Below are 24,251 nucleotides of genomic sequence, written 5' to 3'. Positions count from 1 at the left end.
TCTTTTTGAATAGGTCAGACTGTATGTGTGGTTCCAATTGAAATACAGGTGCAGCTGATAACTTAAAAAGTGTTTATTATTGCCCACATGCAGTGAGCTGTTACCCCCTGGCTGAATATTCTGTTTATATCCACAGCCTGTTAAACAATATCATGAACTGTGTTTCAGACTATTGCATTGTTTGCATTTTTTGGACCTGGGGGCTTGCAGGAGAAGGTAATACATTGCAAAGACATAATGTGTTCCCTTGCCCTGAGGAAATACAGGTAATAGGCTAATACACATATGTCAACGGGAGTTCAAGGAGCTGCTGTCTTGTTCATTTCAGCACCATGGACAGCACTGAGCCTTCACAGAATGGATGGTTCACTGTCCATGGTGCTGAAATTCAAATGGCCTTAAAGCAAATACTCTGGTCTTTTTCAAGTCATTTATTATATTAGAATGTAGTAGATTAAATTTATATTCATTATGGCCACTGGTATACTTCCTCTAAAAGGTTCAAGTTTATTTTCACAAGTTCACTTTGAACGTGAAATGAACTTTTCCTGTGAAATCGATTAAACAGGAAAACCATACAACATCTGAAAATAGGCACGTTATTTATTTTTCCGAGAGCCTCTGCTTGTTTTCGGCCGTCTTTGGTTTGACCTGCACCTTTTCCTTTTCAGTCTTATGGTTCTCCAACGATTTGGTATAATTGTCTTTGTTACATCCATCTTATTAAAAAAATATTGAATGGAATTTAACTAAACAGGAAGCTGTGTCTTATCATGCTATGGGACGCTTCAGCAGACAGGGGAAACAGGTAATGAGGGATCAAAGCTCAGCTACCTGTGTGAACAATCTCTCCATCCCTAGATAACACATTTATAATGAGTCACTTAACCTAAAGCGGCAAGAAGTGTTTTTGATGCTGCTTTATTAACAGAACTGTACATCTGTATGGCAAGTATATTTTAAATGGCCTGCATGCATGTCGGAACCGCCGGCTGCTTCCCATAAGATGAAAGCCCAGTAAATCACTCCTGGCTGTCAAGCCGCTGATGTGTCTGCCCTGCATAAAGCCTCTGCAGCCTTTCCACCAGGCTGTTGTATCCCTCCTCTCCTCCTCACTTACCTCCTCCCCTCCCCTCCCCTCCCTCCCTCGTTTCCTCTCCTCCTCCACATTCAGTGCTCCCTCTTGCGCGCGCGGCAAGCAGCAGCAAGGCTCGGGCGCTTCTCTGACGCACCATCAGAGATGAGCATCCCGGTCCCACAGGCTGTCAGGGCAGACTCTCTCGACATCTCCCCCCCGGACCTCTGCGGTCAAGATTTCAACATCGGCTCCATTTGTTTGTAGTCTGTTTTCGCGTTGTAGTCTGTCACATAAAGCTCTGCGTTTGGCTGGGATGCCAAACAGTTGCCATCGTCAGGGAATTTACTTCGGAGGTGATTTCTGTATCCGCAACAACTGTCATCGAGAAAGTGATACATTCCTGTCTACATATGCGAGAGACTTCTTGCTTTCGGGACATCCTTCAGGACATTCCCGCGCTTTAAGATAAGTGGTTCAAATTAAAGGTGGAAACGGGGGCTGAATAAGAGGGCTGTTTTGACAGGAGATCGTTTGGATGACGGACACCGAGACGCAGTAGCGCGGATCTGCGCCCTTGGAATATTCTTACAGTGCCTGTCATTCAGTAGAAATATTTTTCTGATTTTGCAGTGATAATACATACGACGAGTTTGTGCCACTGCAGGGCTGCTGCGGCGTTCCTGTCTGTCCTGCTTTGAAATACGGTTTCCTTGACGGACGGGCGTCAGAGCATCCCGGACAAGCCCGATTTTGCGATGCCCAAACAGTGAGGGGCACGCTGGGATCTCGTTTGGTCACCCTGCGCGGTCGCATGGCTTCAGCCCGGAGGGACTGCAGCGGCTGGGAGATGTTCCTCCCGAGATGCCTGCTGCTCTCTGTTTTGCTGTTTCACCCTACTCTGGCCAAGGTGTGCAACGATCGTACCAAACACGGACAGGACAACAGCTGGTTCGCCAGGGACGGGGAAAACTTGCCAATCATGGTTCTAATGCCCATGAACGAGTCGGCCTTGATGAGCAGTATTAGCCAGGGGATCGAGCCGGCGGTGCAGCTCGCCATCCAGCACATACGGGAGTCCAGGAAGTACTCGTTCTCTCTCATCACCAAAATCTACGACACCGAGGTAAACATCCTGGCTAAATCCCTCCACTAAGCTGCCGCTGGTTGGCCCAGGCGTGTTAAAACTGTTGTATGTGCCGTGTGTATGTGTGTGCCCGTTCGCGCGTATCTGTTTATGGCGCGCGCTTTGCCCCGCAGCGCTTCACACATTGTGCGTCCAAGGGGAAACGCTGGGCTCTGTAATGTTTGGTATGTGTGCAGCCCCGTTGTTGCGCAAAAGCCAGCTGCTTTCACTTTTTACTATATGACATCGCGGCGCTATTTCCCATCTTCCTCCCTGTCGCAGCTGTCGCCTGTCGTTGGTGTTGAATTTAAATGTAACCTGGCATCGTAAAGCACTGCATCACCCGGGCACTCCAAAGACACACTCTCGTGCTTTCCCTACATTGGACGTTTTAATGGTTTCCGCAATCTCAAGGCTGTTTGATGATGTAACTGTCATGCATTGCTGTCATTCTGCTGGCTTTTACACACAACGATACAGTCAGTCTTTTTGTTATCGTCACTTGCTAAGATATGTGTGTATGACTTTAGCTTTCACTATGAAGATTTTTAGTCACGATTTAGTGACTTTCACAGATTAAAGGGCCTCCTCTCATAGTGCCTGAAGATGGCAGTAATTGGATGCATGATTTCTTGTTACTCCTTGCACCATTGAAGAGGGTATGTGGCCCACATAATCAAGCACCCAAATCATATCTTTTTATTATAAATAAATGATAGATTATCATTGATAACATTACCAAAACATATTAACAACTCCTGCATAAGTTCAATGAAGTTTAGTCAACTCCTGAATTTGCAAACTTTGGAAATACAAGTATGTTCTTTGTGAGATGATTTCAATGTCCACATTATTGGCCCTTAGGCTTAGTTTTTTTGTCCTGTAAAAACACAATTCAGTTGAGGAGTTTAAAGCTGCAGTGTCAAACAGTTGCCATACCAACATGAAAGGATGTTGGTAGTGTGACAGATCTGTTTTAAAACCTTAACAAGACAATTCGTTGCTTAGTATTTCATTGCCTTGTTAAGTGAATAATTAGTAACTGTTATAAAATTGCTGCCTGGGATAGCAGTAATTCTTTTGGTCTCCTGTCTGGCACCTTTTCAGTACACTGTATATTCACAGGTGTGTGTGTGTGAAAGAGCACACACACATCTCTGTTGACAGAGGTAAGCTCTCACAGGCAGCATGCGCTCAGACCACGGGATTAATATGCTCTTATGAGAGTTATGATTTTTCCACATCTACTCCCTGGGAGCGAAAGATGAGCTGGAAGCGAGAGGTCAGTGGGCCAGCCTGACGTGTGCTCACTGGGAATGTCTGATAGTGATGCCAGCTTTCTAATACTGGCAATCAATGGGAACTCATGAGGACAGTGTTGTGTGACAACACTGTGGTCAAAGGCTAAACTCTATCACTCTGTGACACTGCCATTCTTTGGATATTTGACGTTTGTTTAGTTCACAGGCCAGCTGAAAAATCCAAGCTCTGTTCATGCTTTGAATATGGCAAAATAAAAATACTCCATGGCCTCACGAAAACCCTTGATATTGCCTCTCAATTAGCAAAATATTGCTTTCTTTCAGTGCACATATGCATGCTAAACTTTATTTTGAACACTGTTTTTTATCATTCTTTTGTGGCCGACCCATAGATAGACATGTGTCACTGTAGTAGATGATTGGGTAGGCTGTTGCCCAGTGATATCCCTTTAGCATTGGCTTTATCAGAAAAAGTGCCTTGCCAACAGCTTGGAGTTTATTTACAAGCTATTGAAAATCATTTGGCATAGCCTGGCATGGTTAAAGTCAACAAGACACCAAAGGGAGTGTGTTGAAGCACAAATGACATTATATAACTGCAACAAAATATTGTTGTATTTTATATTATCTGTGAATAACATAGAAACATGATGATGAAACTTGTATTGTTTGTTTATGAAGAGGGCTGAGGTGCTCTGAGTGTCTCAACACTTACAGGTGGGGGAGACCCCTGCTCAGGGTTATTGCTGTTGTGTTGACTGAATTGCTGTTAAATCCTCTGACATGTTTATAGATCCAATAATGCAAAGTTAGTGACGGCTGTTTTGTTAACAGTTAATTTTACTTGTGTTCATATATGTTTATTGACCTATAATATTTTACTTTCACATGAATAAAAGTCCAGAAACACACACACACACACACACACACACACACACGTACACACACACGCACACGCACACGCACACGCACACGCACACGCACACGCACACAGACACAGACACAGACACACCCGGACACAGCTTCCTCACATACCACATGCTTATGTCAGGAAACAATACATGCATCAGTGCATTTGCTGCAGCAGATAGCAGCAGGCCAAGTGTGTGCCTCTGTGTGGTGTTTGTACTTGTGTGTGTGTATGTGTGTGCGCTGGGATTTATCCTGGCAGATGTAAGTAATCAGTCCCTGAGCAGAGGCTCTTTATCCTTTTATCCTCTGTCAATGGAGCCAGGGGTTGACAGGGCAGACCCGGTCCATCCCCTGGTGGTAGGGAGCTGGGTGGTGCTGCTGATGAAGGTAGTGGTGTTTTACTGGAGGAGGGGGGTTGTCCCATGGCGAAAGGTCCAAGAAAAGAGGCCTGGTTGCAAGAGTGAAGTGGCTTGTTGTTGGAGGATTGAAGAAGCAATAATTGAAAGAAAGCAGGTGACCTGATGTGCAATTCCTGGACATGAGATCTTTTAAGGTGTGAAATATGTGATCAATGCAGACTGAGACAATGGAAATGAGATTTGTTTTCTTTAAAACCAAAGCATTGCAGGTAGAAAAGAAGCTGGGTGGATTATATCAACTGGGAGGCTTAGTGCTGGAGCTGGAGTTGGGCCTCCACCACAGCTCCGGATGTGTGAGTGTGGGTCTTAGTGTAACCGAGCACTGATACTGTAACTCATGCAGGCTTAGCTGATCAAAGCTTTGGAGAGGACAGGAGGCACTGGAAGAGGATGGAAGGGAGTCTTTGGGCCATGTGAGCGTTCTAGGCTAAGCTACGCTAGTTCACCGGCTTAAAGGATGTGTGACAGGCCCTCAAGAGGAGCCACCTAGTGCTGGATCACTTTTGGTAACCTTCTGAATCTTAAAGATGTTTTCCCCCTGTACAGTTGTAGTAATTTAAAGTTGAAAAGGTTTACCAGGATATCAATGGATTGGATTGTAAGCACTCCTCGTTCCATAAACAGCTGATTGATGTAGGGACTATGGCACAGTTTAATGTTTGAGATACATATATGAAGCACAAGTGCTGTATTAAAAATTCAGCAAAATGAGTGAGAAGAGAATAAGAGGAAGGTATAAATCTAAAAAAAAAATCAGTCTGAAAATATAATAGAATCATGAAATGAATTAAAACACAAATCCACAAAGGCCAAACTAAAAATACATTTAAGTACTGTTGTCACATAATTTGCAATGCAACTGCTGTCCTAACTAACAAATTTACAGGGGGACATCAGATTTGTTGTTGTGGTCATTGGTACTGCTGATGGTCGTCCTTTGTGTACAGCCCATGAGTTGCTTCACCTTTAAGTTAGCTGGAGTACAAGCTGAAGCTTATACTATTTGTAACTCAGTAAGATCATTTTCAGTTGGTCAAAGTATATGTATATTTTATAAAAGATATATTTTGGGACCTTTGTGCTTTTATTAGAGAGATAGGACAGTGGACTGTAGCCTCCGTACATGGGGCCCACACACTAACCACTAGGCTACCGGTGCCCCCAAAATATGTTTGGCAAGAGGTCTCATGGAAACTTGAAATTTGATATTGACCATTTAAATCTTCTTTTTTGTTTTCAATTAAATAGTAAAAACAACAGACTGCACTTCTTGGATTACATCTTAAATGTAATTCATGCACTTCTAGAGCGTGTGCTTCCTTGCTATCATATTTCTTCCGTAGTCAGAGGATAGTGAACACATGTATTTTTAAAGGCAAATCAATACCTTCACAAAGACACTGAGTCTGCACTGCACCACATACAGTATGCAGATGGGTATTTATAACATTCGACTGTCCATCCATGCACTACTATGTGACTCCTGAGACTATGCTAACAATGAACTGTGTTCAGACATACAACGCACAGATATACACTGCTTCCCCTGCTCTCACAGAGGACTAGATGCAACATGTCACATTTGTGTACGTGTTGCCAGGCATGAAACCCCCATACTTACACTCATACACAGGAGGGAGAGCATCCCTCCGAGCATGTATAAGGCGTTCTGTCATTTTGTCTGCAGAAGTTAGGATTGTGGTGGAAAGCATTACCATAATGGAGGTCAGAGTGCTGCTAAGCATAGGTCTTAAGTCCCACTGAGCTGTTGGTGTTTTTTGCTTTGAGGAGAATTTGTTGTGTCAAAATGTTTTTTGTTTATAGTGTTAGCCATTTATATATTTATTTAGAATAAGTATGCTTGAGTGATTTTTGACTGACCCTACTGATTCCCACACTCAAATTCACCTCTCAGCTTTTGTGTTAAAGCATCTGACACAGGCCACACAAAAGCAGCCCCTTTGGACATCTTGTATGTCAGGGTTTCATATTGTACGCCACACTTTATCTAAATATCTGACATCCATGCAGCGCATGGGGCGGTGACCCAGGGGGGTTCCACAAAGATTGCCTGTCACTGTCCTTAAAGGGAGGGTGAATATTCAGGGCTAGTAGAGGAAAGTAGCCTGTGACAGCCTGGGTACTCTCCAGGCATACAGAAAATGCTGAGTGTGGCTGTATCCACTGACCCGACACAGATAGAGGGGATCAATGTGCACCAGCCCTTCTCATAGAATGAACAGCATCTCAGGGGAGAATCAGAGAGAGAGCCAGGAGGGAAAGAGATGTGTATGGCTATGAGATGGAGATCCCGAAATAGGATTATATCATCTTCTGTGCAGGAAGAGGAAATGGCCAGCCTCTTAATTCTTATTGCATCCTAATGTAATGCCATTTGGGTTGTTTCCCTGAGGCTACATTGTTTAATGGCCATGTGAAGAAAGGCAATTACTGCATGCAATGAGGTATGCACATTAGATCAGTTAAAGGCCCCAAAGATTTTGTGTAGTTGTGTCAATGATCTGATTTTAAATGGTCATGAAATAATTGAAGTTTTTATTATGCAATTTAAATTATGTTTTTCACTGATAAACAGAAATTTATTTTAGTCACTATATTCGAGAAATAATTGTTGACCTTTGTGTGAGTCAGGCTGCCATAGGCCTGCAGGGCTCAAGCAAGATAACTAGTAATGTAAACTTTCCCGATATGAGGCTGGTGTGTGCCCTGTAGCTGGTTTTATAACTGATACTGTGACACACAAGCATAATCATTAGCATAATCATAATGATGTGTATTCATGCAAATATAGTCATACCATAGACTGTAAATAATAGTGAATGAAGCCTGAGTGATGTCACCCATTGGTTACTGCAGGGGGCTTCCATTGGCAGTCGCCATGCTGGAAATGCTGTCTCAATCTAACACCAGGCTGAGAGCTGGACCTGAGACTGGTTTGAAGCAAGTGGCGGCAACCTCTGGGGTTGAAAAATTGAGCTAATGCGGAAGTGCACAATCCTGCAGTTTGGTGAGGGTCTGCTTGAGGCTGACTCAAAGAGCAGAAAAAGAGAAAGCATGTTTACAGCTTGGTAAACGATAATGGTCTGATTATGGTTATTGTCCTCATGGCACACACTGTACGAGAAGTCAATTTTTTTGTAACACATTCGTTTTTATTTCATGAACCATAAAATCAACAATGTTTTCCATGGTTAGGCTTTTTTGGATGATGTGGGTATGTGACTTCTGGGTCACTTGGAGCCAGCCTTAAGCAGATACTCCAGGATCTTCAGTTTTATGCACTTCCGCATTGGCTTTGTTTTTTAACACCAGATGTTGCCGCTTGGCTCATATACGTGCTGCAAGTTTCATGCACAAAACCCCTGTACACACATACCGGTTTCCTCCCTTTATAAATACACATACACACACGACGGCTTTTCGGCTGTGGCTCTGTTGTCTCTCAGTCGGAAGGTCTGGGGATCGATCCCCAGCTCCAAAATGCCTTTAGGCAAGACACTAAATCGCCAGCAGCTTTTGAATGCTTGTGAATGAATGTAGTACTGGTGGGTGGTTTATACTTTACATAACATTCTCTGCCATTAGTGTGTGAATTTGGTGTGAATGGGTGAATGTGCCATGTAGTGTAAAAGCGCTTTGAGTAGTCAGAAGACTAGAAAGTGCTATAGAAGTCAAAGTACATTTAACATTTCAGACATATGTTAATGGCTGTTATCAATCAATGTTATGCCGCCCTGCAGCATTGCCTGAGGTCAGGACAATGGTCAGCAGAGCTGTTTCTGTATAAAGCAATGTCATGTTTCTGTGTCTTCGTTTTATTGGAACATCAGTAAATTTATCTGTAGTCTGGTAACATTTTTTGATCAGTCACATGAAACTGAATCATTTTTTTTTCTTTTAATTTGATTTACAGGGGATCTATTAGACTAACTTTCACCATTAATTATGTCAGTCTGGGACACGTATTGATAGCTTTGCAAGATGTGTAGCTCAAAACCCTCCTTATTTATCTCATACTGGTGTCATTAAAGTTCCCCATTTTAGCATCTGCCTGAAACGGTTAATTTCAGCTGCTGTCCCTTAAAGGCACCCTTCCCCATGTGCCTTCTTTCCACTGATTGGCCAGCTCTGTTCGCAGTCGCGGTGACATTTGAGTGAGCTTCTGGGTGGGTGTGTCCTCAAAAGAGCTGCCTGGGTGGGCTTGTCGTGCCACTTTCCTCCATGATTGCTCTAATACGTTGACATAACCTGACGTCAGGTTCTGGCCAAGACTGGCAAAGACAGCGTAACATTATTTGTATGTATTTAAGTATGGATCAGCATTATAGAGCTCCTTTAATCTATTTTATTTGTAAAGGGACCATGCTCAATATTAAACCTACATTTTGCCATTTGATGCATTGTACCGTAGTTAACTTGTAGTTTACATCTGCAGTCCCATGGCAGGTCACAACTCAAGAATGCACTGTGACACCAACACTGCCCTACTTGGTTTGTTCAATCACTCTGAAGTGCGACATATTACAAAATGTTCTTATTACCCTTTTCATGTACACCAGGCCTTGAACAACCAAAGACTGGACCTCTTGACCATTATTCCGTATATTTTACATACATTGTTTGACTGATCTTTTTCTTTGGTCATACTACATCCTGATATCAGTGCACTGCGTGTGGTAACAAGGCAATACTTTATAAGATATTGATATTCCGTTCACTGACATTCAGTTGGTGAGATTAAGTGTGACTAAAACAAATACACCTTTTGGCCTTTTTCCACCTTACATTTTCCTGGAGTAGATGAATCTAATGTACTGTATGTCGCTGATTTGATAAAGCATGAGAGAGTTTTTGGAGTTACCCCTGCAGGGCCCGATGGGCTGACCAAGTCAAGGGCTTATCACATGAGAAAGCAACGGCTATATTCAGTTTCAAAAGCACCTTAAGCAAGTCCTGTTGGTTGCTTGCGAAGCAGTCAAAATGTGCGTTTCTGCATGAGCGCTGCTGCTGGAGGTTTTGGAGGGAGGGTAAATGGTCTGCACCCTGGATGTGTGGGAGGAAGTATTAATGTGAATATCTCAGAGGCTGGTGAATGTAATTCATCAAGATGGACCCAATCACCCCAAGATAATATTGTTTAAAATCAGATGTTTTCACAGGAGCCTCCAGCTAAAATGTAACACAGCAGAATGCTGTTTATAAGTGCATCACTATCATAACTGCACCTCTTTCTGCTCTCTGCCTGTCAATGTTTTTTTTCTGCATTTGTTATCTGCCTCACTGCTACTGGCTGGACTGTAATTTAGCTCTTTGTTCGCTCATTGAACTAATAATATTCAGTCAAGTGCCCTAGTGCCGGCTCCATCACTTAGGTGGTGTATAATGGATGAAAAACTAGCAGAAAAAGAGAACACGTCAGTGCAAGAGAGAGAGTGCAACCTTGTTTAAAAGAAATAAAAATACTAATGATATTAAAGCACTATACTTACATACTGTACATTCTAGGATCCTCTGTCACCTGATAGATTGATTCAGTATGTACAACTCCACATATGTTCACCCTGAATTCATTGCATCTTAATTACAACCAGGCAGCATGCTTGTGTAGTGAAAGCTTTAATGAATTCAGTTTGTGATAATCAATTAGCTTTCAAATGAATTTGTCATTGTCAAGTTTTAATCTTCCTTTCTTTTGTGCCGTCCTATCGTGCTCTCCCAGCAGATGCTATGATGAGACATCTGTTGGTGTGCCCCCTCCTCTTCTTTCTCTTTCTTTTCTCAAATACTCTACTGTTGTTGCGATTCACAACAACACCAAAAGGTGGTAAACCAAGCCAGGCATCTGGCTGCCATTAACATTAAACAAACAGTTACTCTCCGTTTCACATTCTGTGGTGCCCAGGGAGATACAACCACTGGGAAGTCCCCCAGGAGACAGATAGGAGGTGGGAAGGTGCATGCTAACAACAACAACTTTAAAGTTAAAGACGAGAGCTGAGGATTAAGAAAACTCCCATCTTTTTTCAGTGCTGCTGACAATCCTGACAAGATGGCTGCTGCCATGTCGAGTGCATCGCTAAGTCAGCCCGTCTGGCTGCTTCTGCTGGTGCATCTATAAAGCTGCCATTGATCCCCAGCCAAGCCATTTGCCCAGACAATTAGCACAGTGAATGTTTATCTGCTGCTATAGCTTGTTCCTCTGCAAAACTATTGAAAAATCACTCTTTTAAATCCCAAATGTGGTGTGAGCATTAGGATTCTCTCAGTATTTTTGTTTTGGTAAGTGAATGGTTTCAGAATGATATTCATGATTTTCTAGTCTGTTTAATGAACTCTGTTTCATGCAGACAAAATCCAGGAGAATATGTGTTTGTGTGCTTATGGTTACGAGACCCAAGAGAGGTGGCCTGCTGTTGCATGTCTGGAGAATTTCCATTACCAGAAAACCTGTGTGAGTGTGATAGAAAGTGGTTGTATGTGTGAAATGGGTTTAAAATGTTTTCTATTGCTCCTTTTTTGACCTTTTAACCTTTTAACAAAGCAGATTCTCACCACAATCCCCCTGTACCAGATGACCTTTTTAAAGGATGACTTGTTTTTTTTACCCAAAATCCACTTTGTCAGAGATTATTAGACCTCAAGCCTTAAAATTCTACCTTCCCTGTTCACTCCATCACTGTCTGCTGCTGTCACTGCTCATCCATCCCCCCCCTCCCCCCCCACCCCCCCCACACACACACACACACACAGACAACGCACCACATGCCTCCCTGTCCCTCTCCCATGAGTGGACAGAAATGAAAGGATTATGGTGGAAAGGGTGTGCTGTTGTCATTAGAGATTGGACAAGTGCTCTGAGCATGCTCCTGTCTGTCGCTCTCAAGAGGGCCCGGCACAGAGCAATAAGCAGAGAGAGTGTGTCCTTGCCAGTCCTGTAATTACATTAAAGCTTGTGTAATTCTTAGCCCCCCAAAAAAGAGGGGCCAGCCCTCGTCTGCTTCTTTAAAATTGAAGTCTATTGTGCGTGTTTGAGGATATGCATGTATCTTTCTTATCAAGAAAAGTAACTATTTGGTGCTCACACAGAGAATGTGTTGCCTGTGTATTTGGGTGAATCTCGCAGCATGTAGAACATCCGATGCTAGCATGTATACATTCTATTCCCAGGAGTCAATGGCACTTAACAATTATTCCCAGAGGGCAGGTGGGTTGTCATGGCCACAGCTAAGGGATGTGTGGAAACTCAAGGCAGGTGCCACAGAGGAACATCACCATTTCCATGCAGTGTTTCCCCTATCATTATATTAGGGGGCCCGCCCCCCCCAAAGCTGTAAACCTAGGGGAAACACTGCCATGACATACAACTACACACATTTTTTACAGACACTGGCTGGCTTTAGAATAGTAATTTACATAGTTGTTGTCAAATTGCATCAAATAAGTCACTTATATGATTGGCTCTAGCATTATGTGTTTGAATAACATGGGAACAGATGGTGGCTAACAGACAGTGTTAATTTCCTAATGATTACAATAACAATTTATCAGTCAAGGTTAATATACGAAGAAGTGGAATGAGTCTTGTTCTGTCAAATAGTGTTTTATTTTAGCTTATTTAGACATCAGGAATCTGCAAGGTGAAGTGTTGTGGTAGAAGAGGATTTCTAACTGTTAAAAAGTGATTATAGAATACCATTAACTATAGAGGATGTAAAGGGAAAAGATAGTTGTCTATAATTTAAGTGCAAGGATGAACTATCAGAACTTACAGTATATCTGTATTTCAGTGTTTTAAATTCTTAAATCTGTCTTCATCAAAAGTAAGACTTCTGCAGCTAATCCAATGCATATGCAACAGTTTTAAACCAGTGTTTTCCTTGGGGATATCAGATCATGTCATTGTCACCGCTGTTCCTTCGTCCTTCTCTAGAAAGAGAGGCTCAACCGAAGGAGTGATTACACGGCTTCACGGTGATTGGCACCTTCATGAAGCACCTGTCGGAAGCCTATAGCCTTCAGGTGCTTTTGTGCTCATCCAGCTGTGAGGAAACAAACTGTCAGTTTGTGTTTTACTTTTGCTCTTCCTGTTTATGCCATTTAGATTTTGCGGTCGTGAAACATTGTAATCTTCTGTGTGTTATTCAATATGTTTCTGCTGTAGCTGACATATGTGCAGGGACTGTCTCAGAGTGTAATTGTTGTGATTTTTTTTTTTTACTGCTAGTGGACCCGAGCATACGTCCTCTGCTCCTGCAGTCTCTGATACACATCAGACCTTTTGTCCATTTGCCACCCGCTCATAGTGGCTCCCACTTCCCAATCCGTGATTGCTGGGGGCTGTTAGCGGAAAGCAGTTGGTGAGCCCATTGTGTGCCAAGAGCGATAACAACAGACAGTAGAATCACAGATGTAACCTAAAACACGCACTCCTTGAGTGCCCATGCACAGCAGTGGTGGTATACACATCTGTCATGCCCATCCAAAGAAGGCAATCATGCCACATGCAATCACAAAAGCCTGTGCAATGATGATAAGAGATAATATGCAATAGAGCTCTATCTGCTGTGGCTCAGTCCTAATCTTTGTGCTTGTATGTATGTATGTGTGTTTGTAGTGTTTTGTCATGAATGGGTAGGTTGACAAATGGAGAGCAACAAAGATTAAATTGAGCTTTCTTATGTTGTATCAGGGAAATTGTGTTTTGTCAGTGAAAAACATCGAAGACCAGGTTGCATTTTGCTTTGAGCAGTCCCAACTCCATATGGGAAAAAAATGCAGTCCACAGTCCCAATCACACACACAACCACATGCAAATACCACATACACACCTCTACTCAATCCATCACACAGAGGTAGCTCAACCATAAATGTTGCTGTGAGCTACTCTACATGTTGCAATGAAGTAATTTCTCTTTGTTTAATACGCCTCTAAACAAACCATGTTATAGGTTATACAGCAGTGATTGCGGCTGTAAATGGTGGTTACAGAGGATGCGTCAGACTGTGGCTGATGGATGGTATGGGGTCCTGATTGGAGAGACCCAAGGCTGCCTGTCTGACTAATGAACTGTTACTGTAAAGCAGCAGCCTTTTATGACCTTCTTTATAGGGTACACTTATGACTGTCTCCTTTAATGAGCCAAATTCTTGCTATGTACACACACACAAGGGCACACACACTCAGCACATGTGTACAGGTACAAACACATTGTTACTAGGGCTTGGTTCTCCCTTTAAGGAATAATATCGCTTACGTTTTATTAGCAAGCGGCCTTACAGGGACTGGTTGGCCAACAAAGAGAAGAACTGCTCCGATGACCAGGCAAGAAACTGCAAGAATGTGCTTGTCGGTAAAAGTTATCCACGAGACTCAGTTTCATTTTATCGACATCAGGTCTATTCCGTGATTGAGTGCTTTGATGTAGCAGCATGCCAAATAATGTACAAGAATGGTGAAAATTGATTTCAAGTGGTGAAGCTTAGCGCTACAAATCCTGCTATTTATTTTAAATCATATCTGCCTTGAGCTTAAAAATAAAAAACATACAGAGCAAAAACAAAGTTGTCCATTGGAAGCAAGATTGGAAATCCATTTCCTCTATCCTCTGTGGCTTTCTAGAACACTCCGGTCACACACAGGTGATTGTGTGTTCGTTTATTTCCACCTGGGCTTCCCATCAATTGCCCAACAGAAGCTATGTCATTTATGATCCATCAGCATGGGCTCTTGAGTCTACTATATATGTTCATGTATTACAATATGAAATAGAGATATGTCCATTCACATTTGTTGTTGTTGTTGTTGTTTTTTTGAATGCACATCTTTTGCACATCATCTTGTACTTTTGTGTATCTGTTTTGTTATCCTTGTTAAATCCTTGCACCTTGGTTCGGAGAGAAAAGTTTTTTCGATTTTTCTGAATGTCCAGCACGTTTGACAATAAAGATGACTTTGACTTTTGACTTTTGAAAACACTTTCTCAAAGTGTCACACATGAATTAAAAATTCAGGAACTGACGGGACCCTACACTGCAGCTGATGGAGACAATCAATTTTTATTCATTCATTTCCTCATCATTTTATGTTGATGGGTGTGATCATTACAGTGTCTATGTTTGTGTTTTTAAAAAAAACTGATACTTTAAACAAACAAAAAAAGCACTGTAATGTTTTAAAAAATGTAGCTCAAAAAGGTTTCACCATGATGAAGATAGAGCTGACTCCTGCATTTCAAAATGCGCACCATTAACAACTGTTTCTGTTGCATTGATTTCTAAATAATTTTTCAAGCATGGAATGTGAAAATCTTAAATCATAATTGACATGTTGAATGGAGACTTGTGGGGATACATTTAGTGTAGTGTAATAATCCTCATCTCAGACGGTCTTATCTCTGGATAACACTATTTACGCGATTAGATGCTCTTACTCTCATACTGTCGTCCAAATGCACAACAGTCTTTTGCCAGAAAGAAGCTCCTCTGTTCATGCAGCCCAAATGCCTGTATTTATTCATGGCTTGAATCAGGGTGATGACGGCAGAGAGCCTGTTTTATTCTTCCTTTTGGGAACCTTCCAAGAACAACTGATCCCACACTTTTGCTGCTTTGAACCGACAGGATGTAAAAAGAAGCAGAATCCAACTGCACCTCAGTATCGTCACTTAAATACGCTTAAATTGTGTTTTACTTGATTTGTCCATAATGTGACGTTTCATGGCCACAGCACATTGCTTGAAGATTTGGTTTTCAGCACTCCGTCAAGCGACACATCGCTGCTTCCCCTGCTGGCCATCTTTTATTAAACCATTTCATTATGTTTGAAATTCCAACGTAAAAAACAGCTTGGGGACTGAATGTCACAAGCCATATTCAACCAATTCAACACACAATACAAGGGAGATCGAGCAATTAAATTGCCAACACAGTTAAATGTGTATATTGAGCTCTCACAGTGACAAGAGAGTTATTGGCAGTTTGTCTTTAAAATAACAGCATGGCTATAAGTTGGAGACCTCCATATTACAGTCTTGCAGGATCATCTCAGCCATGTATCATTCCTTCTTCTCGTACTGTCATGGTTATTGGGCTTTTTATGCTTTTACTGCCTCTCTTGTGTGTGATTGATGTGCCCAGTGAACGGGGAGCTCTGGTTCGACTTATGACACCCCGAGCTGTGAGGAGGGATGATGCCTATCATGTTAATTCAATAGAATGCAGTTTGTTAGTAAGTGAAATTTCATTATCCCACGTACAGCAGAGGGCCATCTGGGCGAAAACAGGGCATTGCTCCCAAGGCCTCTTCATATCAACTGTTATACTCCATAGGCAGAGCTATTACAGCCCTCCGCTCATGTAGTGGCAGTCAAGCTGTCTTTTAACCAGTGCTATGTTGGGCTAGGAGTGTATGAATGGACAAAAAAAGTGTGACATCCTTTGCATTGCTTCGTTTTTAGAGTGAAAAGTTTGTTAGCATTAAGTATCTGCCAAACAGCCCCAATGCTAATTTAGAAAGGTCCACTCTCTGCCAGGGGCTTCAGTTCCGTTTTACAAGCGATTTCAAAAGCAAAAACCAACTCCTGTCCACACTGAGCAGCAGTCCATGTTACACTAATTACTACCCTTATTAGTATTCTAGTGGAACATTAGCAATTAGCATAGCCATTAAAAGCGTAAGGATCTCCTGAGGGGGGAAAACAGGAAAGAAAAACAAAAATGAGTCTAAAATGCACGTTTTAAGCCATTTTCACATGGCTGTGTTTGTGAAATTGGGTTCCACCTTTCGGCCTTGCCAGACTAATGTTTTACGGCTGCTCTGACTATGCAGTGTTTGTAATGTATGTAAATTGTGCGGAAAGGGGACATCAATTAGAGTTGGTTGCGTGCACACGCTGTGCATTTATTCATGAGGTTGGTAAACCTGCTAATTATATGTACCATAGACATCTAGACATGTATTATATTGTAGATGTTTTTGGCTGGATTAATGTAAACACAACTAACAGCAGCATGGATGCTCACAGTCTGTCCTACATAATAGGACCTCCACACACATGTAAAGATAAGCAGATATTGATAGATGAGTGTGTTATGGTGTGCTCAGAGACATCCTCTGATCTTAAAAAAGAAAAAGACACACAATCCTAGAGACGTGTGCATGAATATGTAAAAGAGGAATACCAAACAATTCTCCTACGCTGACCTGTTGCTGCATTTATTCTTATTGAATAAATGAACATGCCTCATATTTACCAGATCACTGCTTTTAAGATGTATGAATCAGAATTATACATGGTCCCTGGTGGTTGTTGGCAGTCTCCCTCTACATAAATATTATCTGTATGCCCTGACTCTGTGCTACTCTCTGCTCTGTTGACTTGCTCTTACACACAAGGGAGCTTCTATTGATTTCTGCAAGGCCGTCACGCCAGTTACTTCAGCTCACTGAAATCACATTTTCAGGACTGGGTCTCCCATCTCTCACTGTGTGCAGTATCTCAGTTTTTCTGTCCAGTTTTTCAATATATTTCTTGTATTCTCTTGCTAGCTTTACCTTATAATTTAGATTTTTCAGACTGATAGGGATTTACAATTTGTCTTGGATTGTTGCTGAATTTGTTGCACAATTTGGCGATCCACAGATTTGATATTATCTTACGAGCTTAACAAATAGAAAAGAATAGGGAATAATAGGAGGTAAGTGTAAATAACATAGCATTTTCATTTAGGTAAAACCTTCTTAGTAAGCCGCTTTTTTTAAACAATTTATTTAGCACATTTTCATTCTTATTTTCTAGCTTCAGAACACATTTTGCAAGAGTAGGCAGCCAAAAGCAAAGATGGGTAGTTAAAGGAAGAAAGTGTGTCAGGAACCATTATGGCTGAACTATTTTTTTGACACGTGTTCATATTTTATATGTTGTCGTCATATTATACCCCCCCCCCCCCCCCCCCAAACACACACACATGCTGTCAGTGGTGTTGCATCAGCAGGGGAATCAGTGTAAGCTCCCTCTTTGCTCAAGGCAGAATGTGTGACAACGATGGCGAAAGGGTCATGGGGTCACAACCTTTCCTTTTTCTTTGATAGAGGGGCAAATGTAAATGTCAGTGCCGTCTGAAAAAGAAAGGTCTTCTTGTAGCTGATGCCACACGGAATAAGCTGTGACAGATGGAGAAAGGGTTGCAAGCTGCAATTTATGGAGGAAAAAAAGAGAGGATGAGAAGCAACACTAGAGGAATGAGGAACCCTTGTGGTGCAGACAAAGGCAGTGATATCAAAGTAAATGTATTCGCCTGATTGGAACATTCAACATTATTATGTGTTGATGAGCTAGTTGTTACATTATTGACAGAAAAAAAAACAGTGGAGTTGCTGTTATGTTATCATTTGCCAAATTTCGAGGAGCTGATCTACTAGAGCTGTTTTGCTATCAAGAAAACTATCATCAGGATCCTCACGTTTTTTTAATCAAGTGGAAAATGTCCCTGTTCCTATTTGCTGAAAGAAGTGTAAGCCATTCTATGCAGGTCTTTTTTTTTCTTTTTCTTTTTTTACTGAATTGCAGTCATTGTTTGGTTTTCAAGCTAAAGCTACCTGTTCCTTGATATCGCTGAAAAATATGAAAAAATAAGTCAATAAGGAACCAATAGAAACAACAAAAATATTTCAAAAATCAATGCTTCTTAAAAGACACATATATGTTATCGGTTGCATTATCTTGGAAATAATATTTCCATTCATATCTCCCAAATCACAGAGCAACTCAGTAGCTTCCTCCCACCACAACAGAGGCAGACAAAGAATAATGTTAATGCCATTTCATTTATTTACGAGGATAATTGAAATATTAATGCAGCTTGTTAGAAACTTGAGATTGATGTCCCTCACATCACTATCCCCAAGCTTAAAGCAAGTGTTTCATGAAAGTCCCTGCAATTTTATTTTTATTTTTAAATTTATTTAATTTTTTAGTTGTGATATGTAGAGATTATTTATGTCAGACATCTTATTTCTCCTTCTAAACTACCAACCAAAACAGAGATTTGACATGTTTTTCATTGAAGCACACCCAAATAATTTGCAATGTGAACAAGAGAATGAGAATGTAGCAAGCAGACAGAGGGGAGTCTTGTTTAGAAATAATCAGAAAGACACAGGACAGGATAGAGGAAAAGATACAATTCCAAGAAACCTAAAGAGGATTTTTGGAAGAGGGAGGAAGCAGCTGAATGACTGACTGAATCTGACTGGTACAAACACAACCTGGCATGTTTGCACCCTTTCTTACGTAAAAAATAAGGTGTGTGCAGTGAAAGTCAAACAGCAGCACATCTTCCCTGCATCTGTGAAAGGTTTGATCTCTGCAGACTTAGCTTAAGCTTCTCAGGCACGTGGCATCTTGTTTCTGTACCTACATCTCTGCATTGATGTGTGTGTCACTACATGAGTTTAATTGCACTGATAGGCATCTGTGTATATGCAAGGTTGTGTGCATGTGCGTGCCTTCGAGCTAGTCATTTGGGGTTGCTGGCAACAGAGCGAGAAGGAACATGACAAGTGTGCTGAGGTTGTTGCGGGGTGTTCTCAGACAGTCGGGGGGGAAACAAGCCTGCAGAGGATTGGGGTGGGAGGGGGAAGAAGCGGGGGTGTTACGAGGCCATGTGCCGCTACTGTCACATGTCACGCTTGGCACAGTAGCGGGCACAGAAAACACCACCCACTGGGAACGGTGGGTGTGGGGGCTGGATAAGCAGGATGGCTCCAGAGCTGGCACTTGTTCCCCAGGCTTTGTCAAATGGAAAAAATAAAACGCACTGAGATAGATCTGCCACCAACAATCAGAGCAGTAGCACACTGTGTGTGTGTGTGTGTGTGTGTGTGTGTGTGTGTGTGTGTAATATGTGTTATAACAAATGTTTCACTTTTTGCAAATGTATTTAAGTATTCTTTGTAATTAATTTCCTTCAGTACTTTATGAATGCACTTTGTTTTTTTGTGCATTAGAGAAATGATTGTAGCCATCAGTTGGTGGTCAACAGTTTGAAGCCTTGTCATTTTGGCTGCCAGCATTTCGTTTTTTTTTTTAGTCATAAGCAACCATATTTGACAGAAGACAATCCATACAGTGATGTTTTCACTTTGAGCCGATAATATTGAATCGATGTATCCTACTGGGTAGGGAGGATTGAGCGGTTCTTAATTAGTAAGTTATAAATAACTTCATCAATGAACTCTTAGACTTTTATACAGTTTGATTTTAACTTTCAGGATAGTCGCCCCCTGCAGGCCATTAGAAAGAAAGCTGGTTTAAGGCACGAATGCATTGGCTTCACTCCTCAGACCCTGTGTCTTCCTCCAGTTCTTTAAGACACAGGGATTCAAGTTCTGTGAAGCAACGGATTTCCGTCAAATAATAATGACATTGAGGAATGGGAATTGATAACATAATTTAACTGAATATTGATACTGCCTTCTTTTGCTCTACTTGCGTTTTTTTTTTTTTTTTTGCTTCTTTATAGTTTACTTCAACTGTGCAATGCTTCAGCTCAACTGGACTTTAAGTTGTGTGAGGTTATTTCTGCACTGTGGCATGACTACTTTTAGGCTACTCCATTGCTTCTTTTTCTTTTGTATTTTCTTGGCTTTTACATTTTTCTAGAGTTTGCATGAGTCATGAATACTACCACTATATATGTACTTGACTGTGGGCAGCCTTTCCAGCAACCCTGATGCTGAAAGCAGCCACACTGTGACCCTAGAACTGGGGCCTGCACCTTTTAAAGTTACTCAGGCATATGTAGGGCGTTCGTCTGTAACTGGTTCAAGATACTAAACATTTTCAGTCAAAATGTTGTTCTGTTTTAATCCCTGAACACAGTCTCAGGGTTTGCGTTGAGATAACATCACTAAGGTTACGACTAAATCTGACCTTTGGTTTTGGGTCAATCTTTTATTTCACACTGCCTCAAGCTGTGTCAGGTGGAATTAGAAGCATCTTGTTATCTCCACTAATGCATCTTAGAATTATATTTTAATATAGTTTTGCATTTTTTGGTGTTTCATTGAGAGCTCCTGTTTAGTCTTGAGCAGGTGTTTAGCCCCAATGAAGACCCTGATTAACTGCAGCTACACAGGCATTCGTGATACTGCTGTAATATAACTTGATAAGGAGTATTTGTTTGTTTGTTTGTTTGTTTGTTTGACACACAATCTTAAGAATTTATGCCACAGTTCAGTTTTGAAAGTGGCACCTGGGAACCCCAGAGTGGGTCACTGCTGTAATCAAATATGTCGAAATATGTTGCTGGATGTGTTTGAATTTGCTGCTGAACGTACTCCCCAACAGGTACAGTTTACGCCTGTTTGAAGAGCTGTTTACGGTATTTACCTTCCAAAGAATGAAGCGGTATATGTATGATTATTTTAAAGGTTTTTTATCTTGAAGACAAAACAATTGCTTACGTTGTCAAACCTGATGCACTGAAATGGTTCCTATGATTATCAGCAAGTGAAAGAGAAAAGAAAGTAATTTGTGTAATATATGTATAGTCTTTAATTATTCATTGCAGTGGAACACAGTTCATTGGCTAGACCAGTGCCTTCCTTTGATTTATATTTCCTGTTGTCATATTGTGATGTTCACATGTTTTTCTGCTTTGAAACTCATTGTGAATAGTGAGAGTGCTTGGCAGGTGTGGTGGTCCTTCACTAAAACGTGTCCATCCTCATTTAGATCAAGAGACATCTCAAGTTAGATCAAAGGAAACCAGATCCACCCAGGCTCATAGAAAGGAGGAAAGACATTCAGTATGTAAATGAATTATTTCTGCATTTCAGATTCAGTCTGGGAATATTTAAAAGTGTGTTTTAAAAATAGAGCAAGAGAGAGCGCCAGAGAGACACAACTGGAGGAGAAAAGAAAACAGAGGAAGCAATGCTCTCTCCAGGGCTAATCTGATTGTGTGTTTGTGTGTGTGTGTGTGTGTGTGTGTGTGTGTGTGTGTGTGTGTGTGTGTGTTCATACTCTAGTCATTGTAATGTACAACATATGTCAAGGTACTCTGTGTGAAGTACCATATGGAAAAACATGGTTCCCATAGAAACACCTACCTTTTACCCTTACATATGAAGACTAGCCTCACTGGCCACATTTCTTTAAACCGCTGTTTCCCTGTCGCCCTTCATTCCTGCGGTTTGATCCTCAAGGCAGCCGATAATCCACACCCCCACGCTTGTATTACAACATCCCTCGTTCCCTCTTTAATTTCTTCCTCCCCATCAGTTTTTCTTCCTCCTGTCTCTACCACCTCTACCCTCCGCTTGGTTATGATGGATGTCTGCTGTGTGCAGCGTACGGCGGCCTGGAGGAAACATTCTGTCACGCATCATCATTATATGCCCAAGGACGGCTTGTGTTTAAGCCAGGGACCCTGGTGCTGTCATGTCCCCTGATTATTGTGTAACTGATTGATTAACCCTCGAGTGGAAGCAACCTTTTTCATCACAGTGGCAGGCCGCCACTACTCTCTGGGATATCACTTTGTAAATATTTGTCTCTTTGCTCACTCCATCAACAATTACACTTGTTGCACTATTGATTAACACAACCATCAAATCAATGCCTTTAAGGTAATGCTTCTTTTATTCATGTATGCTGCAGCTGAACGACGGCTCAATAGGTATTCCGATGTAAATTTGTATAGGTGTAGGCGGACTGTGAGGAACTTGTGTAGACTGTGCATTATTTATAGAGCCATAAATGCCCCAATGTGAATGTAGTGCATTGTTTATTTACAGGGAGGAATAATCTAATATTAGTAAATATTTAACTACATTTCTTTTCAAAGTGTATATTAGCACACACATAACTGAAAAAACAATTATTGGATCAAAAAACAAATCAAAGTGAATAAATATAATTGTCATAATGTTTCATTTTTATATGCATTATAGTTCATTCACAGCTGATTGTCTAAATTTATTAATCACAAGACATCAAATTTAACTTGAAGTAAACGTGTGAAAAATCTGCGTGATATTTTAATCAGCGAAGGATCAGGAAGATGTGTCGTTGCTCGTTGCATGTGTGCACTCCTTTGCCGGGATTAATAAAAGGGAGTAGAGAAAGAGATTTCTTGGATTTAATCTGCTTCTAACTTTCTCTGAACGGAACATTAAACTGCTGGGGAAAGTCTGAACGAGAGTCACTCTCCTTCTAATCTGCTGATTTGGCTCTCGGCGAGATTAAGGGTTATGCTTTAGAATGAAAGAGAGGAGAGGGTGAGAGAGAATAGATGACAGGAAAGAGCAGATTGAGAAAAGAAGGCAGGGAGGGAGGGAGGGAGGGAGCAGGGCGGTTTTGATTAGAAGGGAATTGTACAGGAGTATTGGAGAGATACAAAATGCTGCAAAACACATGCAAGGAAAAAAAGGCCTGTTTCGTCTTCATTGTCTGTAGAACAACTCCAAGTTTTGGGGATTTATTTGGGGGTGTGGTTTTGGTAATGATGGACAAGCCTGGTTGGTTAGCAGAGGTCACAATGTCATGCTGTCTTTTAATGAAGCTGCTGACAGCACAGCTACTCCCTTTCTAACAACTGAGCTTTGACTTGATATGACAGGCTCAAACTGTCACTTGAAGTTGTTGTAATCAGCAGTTTTGTTCCAGGAGTGCAGTCTGCGACAAATAGGACGGAAGGCTCACCGTAAAAGGTGGTAGGTTTTAAATACGTTGCTCCGTCATCTGTCGCAATAGTTTCGCTATCTGTTGCAATAACTTAAACAGGGGATCTATCTCACGTCATTGTTCTTGTGCAACTCAGGAGTGGACTGTTCCTGAATTTTCTCTGCATATAGCTGCACAACATAAACTTCCAATAATCATTTCATTTTTTTTTTCAGTCTCGCACCAAACCAAACTCCTGGAAGCTAACTTAGTGTCATGTTTTACCTTTAAGAAGCACATTGATCAGTCTTCTGGAAGCACTCATTTTGGCAGGCTACTTCAGTGGTTAAAGTTACGCCACCATAATGTTGACCTTCATTCTTGAACTACAGTAGAGGAAGAGTTTTGGTCGGTTAAGGTCTGGAAAAAGAAACAATTTGAACTGAAGTTTGTTGCAAATGATCCTGAATGAAAAAGAGCCTCAGAAGAAAAGTCAATTTTTAACAAGAAACAGTTTAATTCAGTATCTTTACCACTATTTAGCAGGTCAGTTATATTAGCAACCGCTAAAAATGAATAGCGTAATTAAACTGAAGCGTCATGGTAACGACGTTTTGTAAAGTTTACAGCCTTCCCTGCTGATGCTCCTGCAGTGCTCAGTGTGTTTAAAATGATGCCACTCTAAAACAAAAAGGATGAGGACAATACAACCGACAAAATATTGTTGTTACTCTTTTTCTCTGACTGATGTCTCAATATGTTGACATT

At 41.4% G+C, this 24,251-nt stretch overlaps 1 protein-coding gene across 1 annotated transcript in view; it reads left to right on the top strand.

Annotated features, from left to right (window-relative positions):
• Positions 1–1,186: 1,186 nt before the first annotated feature.
• gabbr2 (gamma-aminobutyric acid (GABA) B receptor, 2) overlaps positions 1,187–24,251 on the top strand; it is a 174,007-nt gene continuing 150,942 nt past the window's right edge. Inside the window, exon 1 of the mRNA XM_020631655.2 lies at positions 1,187–2,201. Within this exon, the coding sequence (XP_020487311.2) occupies positions 1,890–2,201 (312 nt within the window). The 5' untranslated portion in view covers positions 1,187–1,889. The remainder of the gene's footprint in view (positions 2,202–24,251) is intronic.

Source organism: Labrus bergylta, chromosome 19, assembly GCF_963930695.1.
Source record: "Labrus bergylta chromosome 19, fLabBer1.1, whole genome shotgun sequence".
NCBI lineage: Eukaryota > Metazoa > Chordata > Actinopteri > Labriformes > Labridae > Labrus > Labrus bergylta.
The sequence above is the reverse complement of the archived record's forward strand: the minus strand, read 5'-3'. Positions and strand labels throughout refer to the sequence as shown.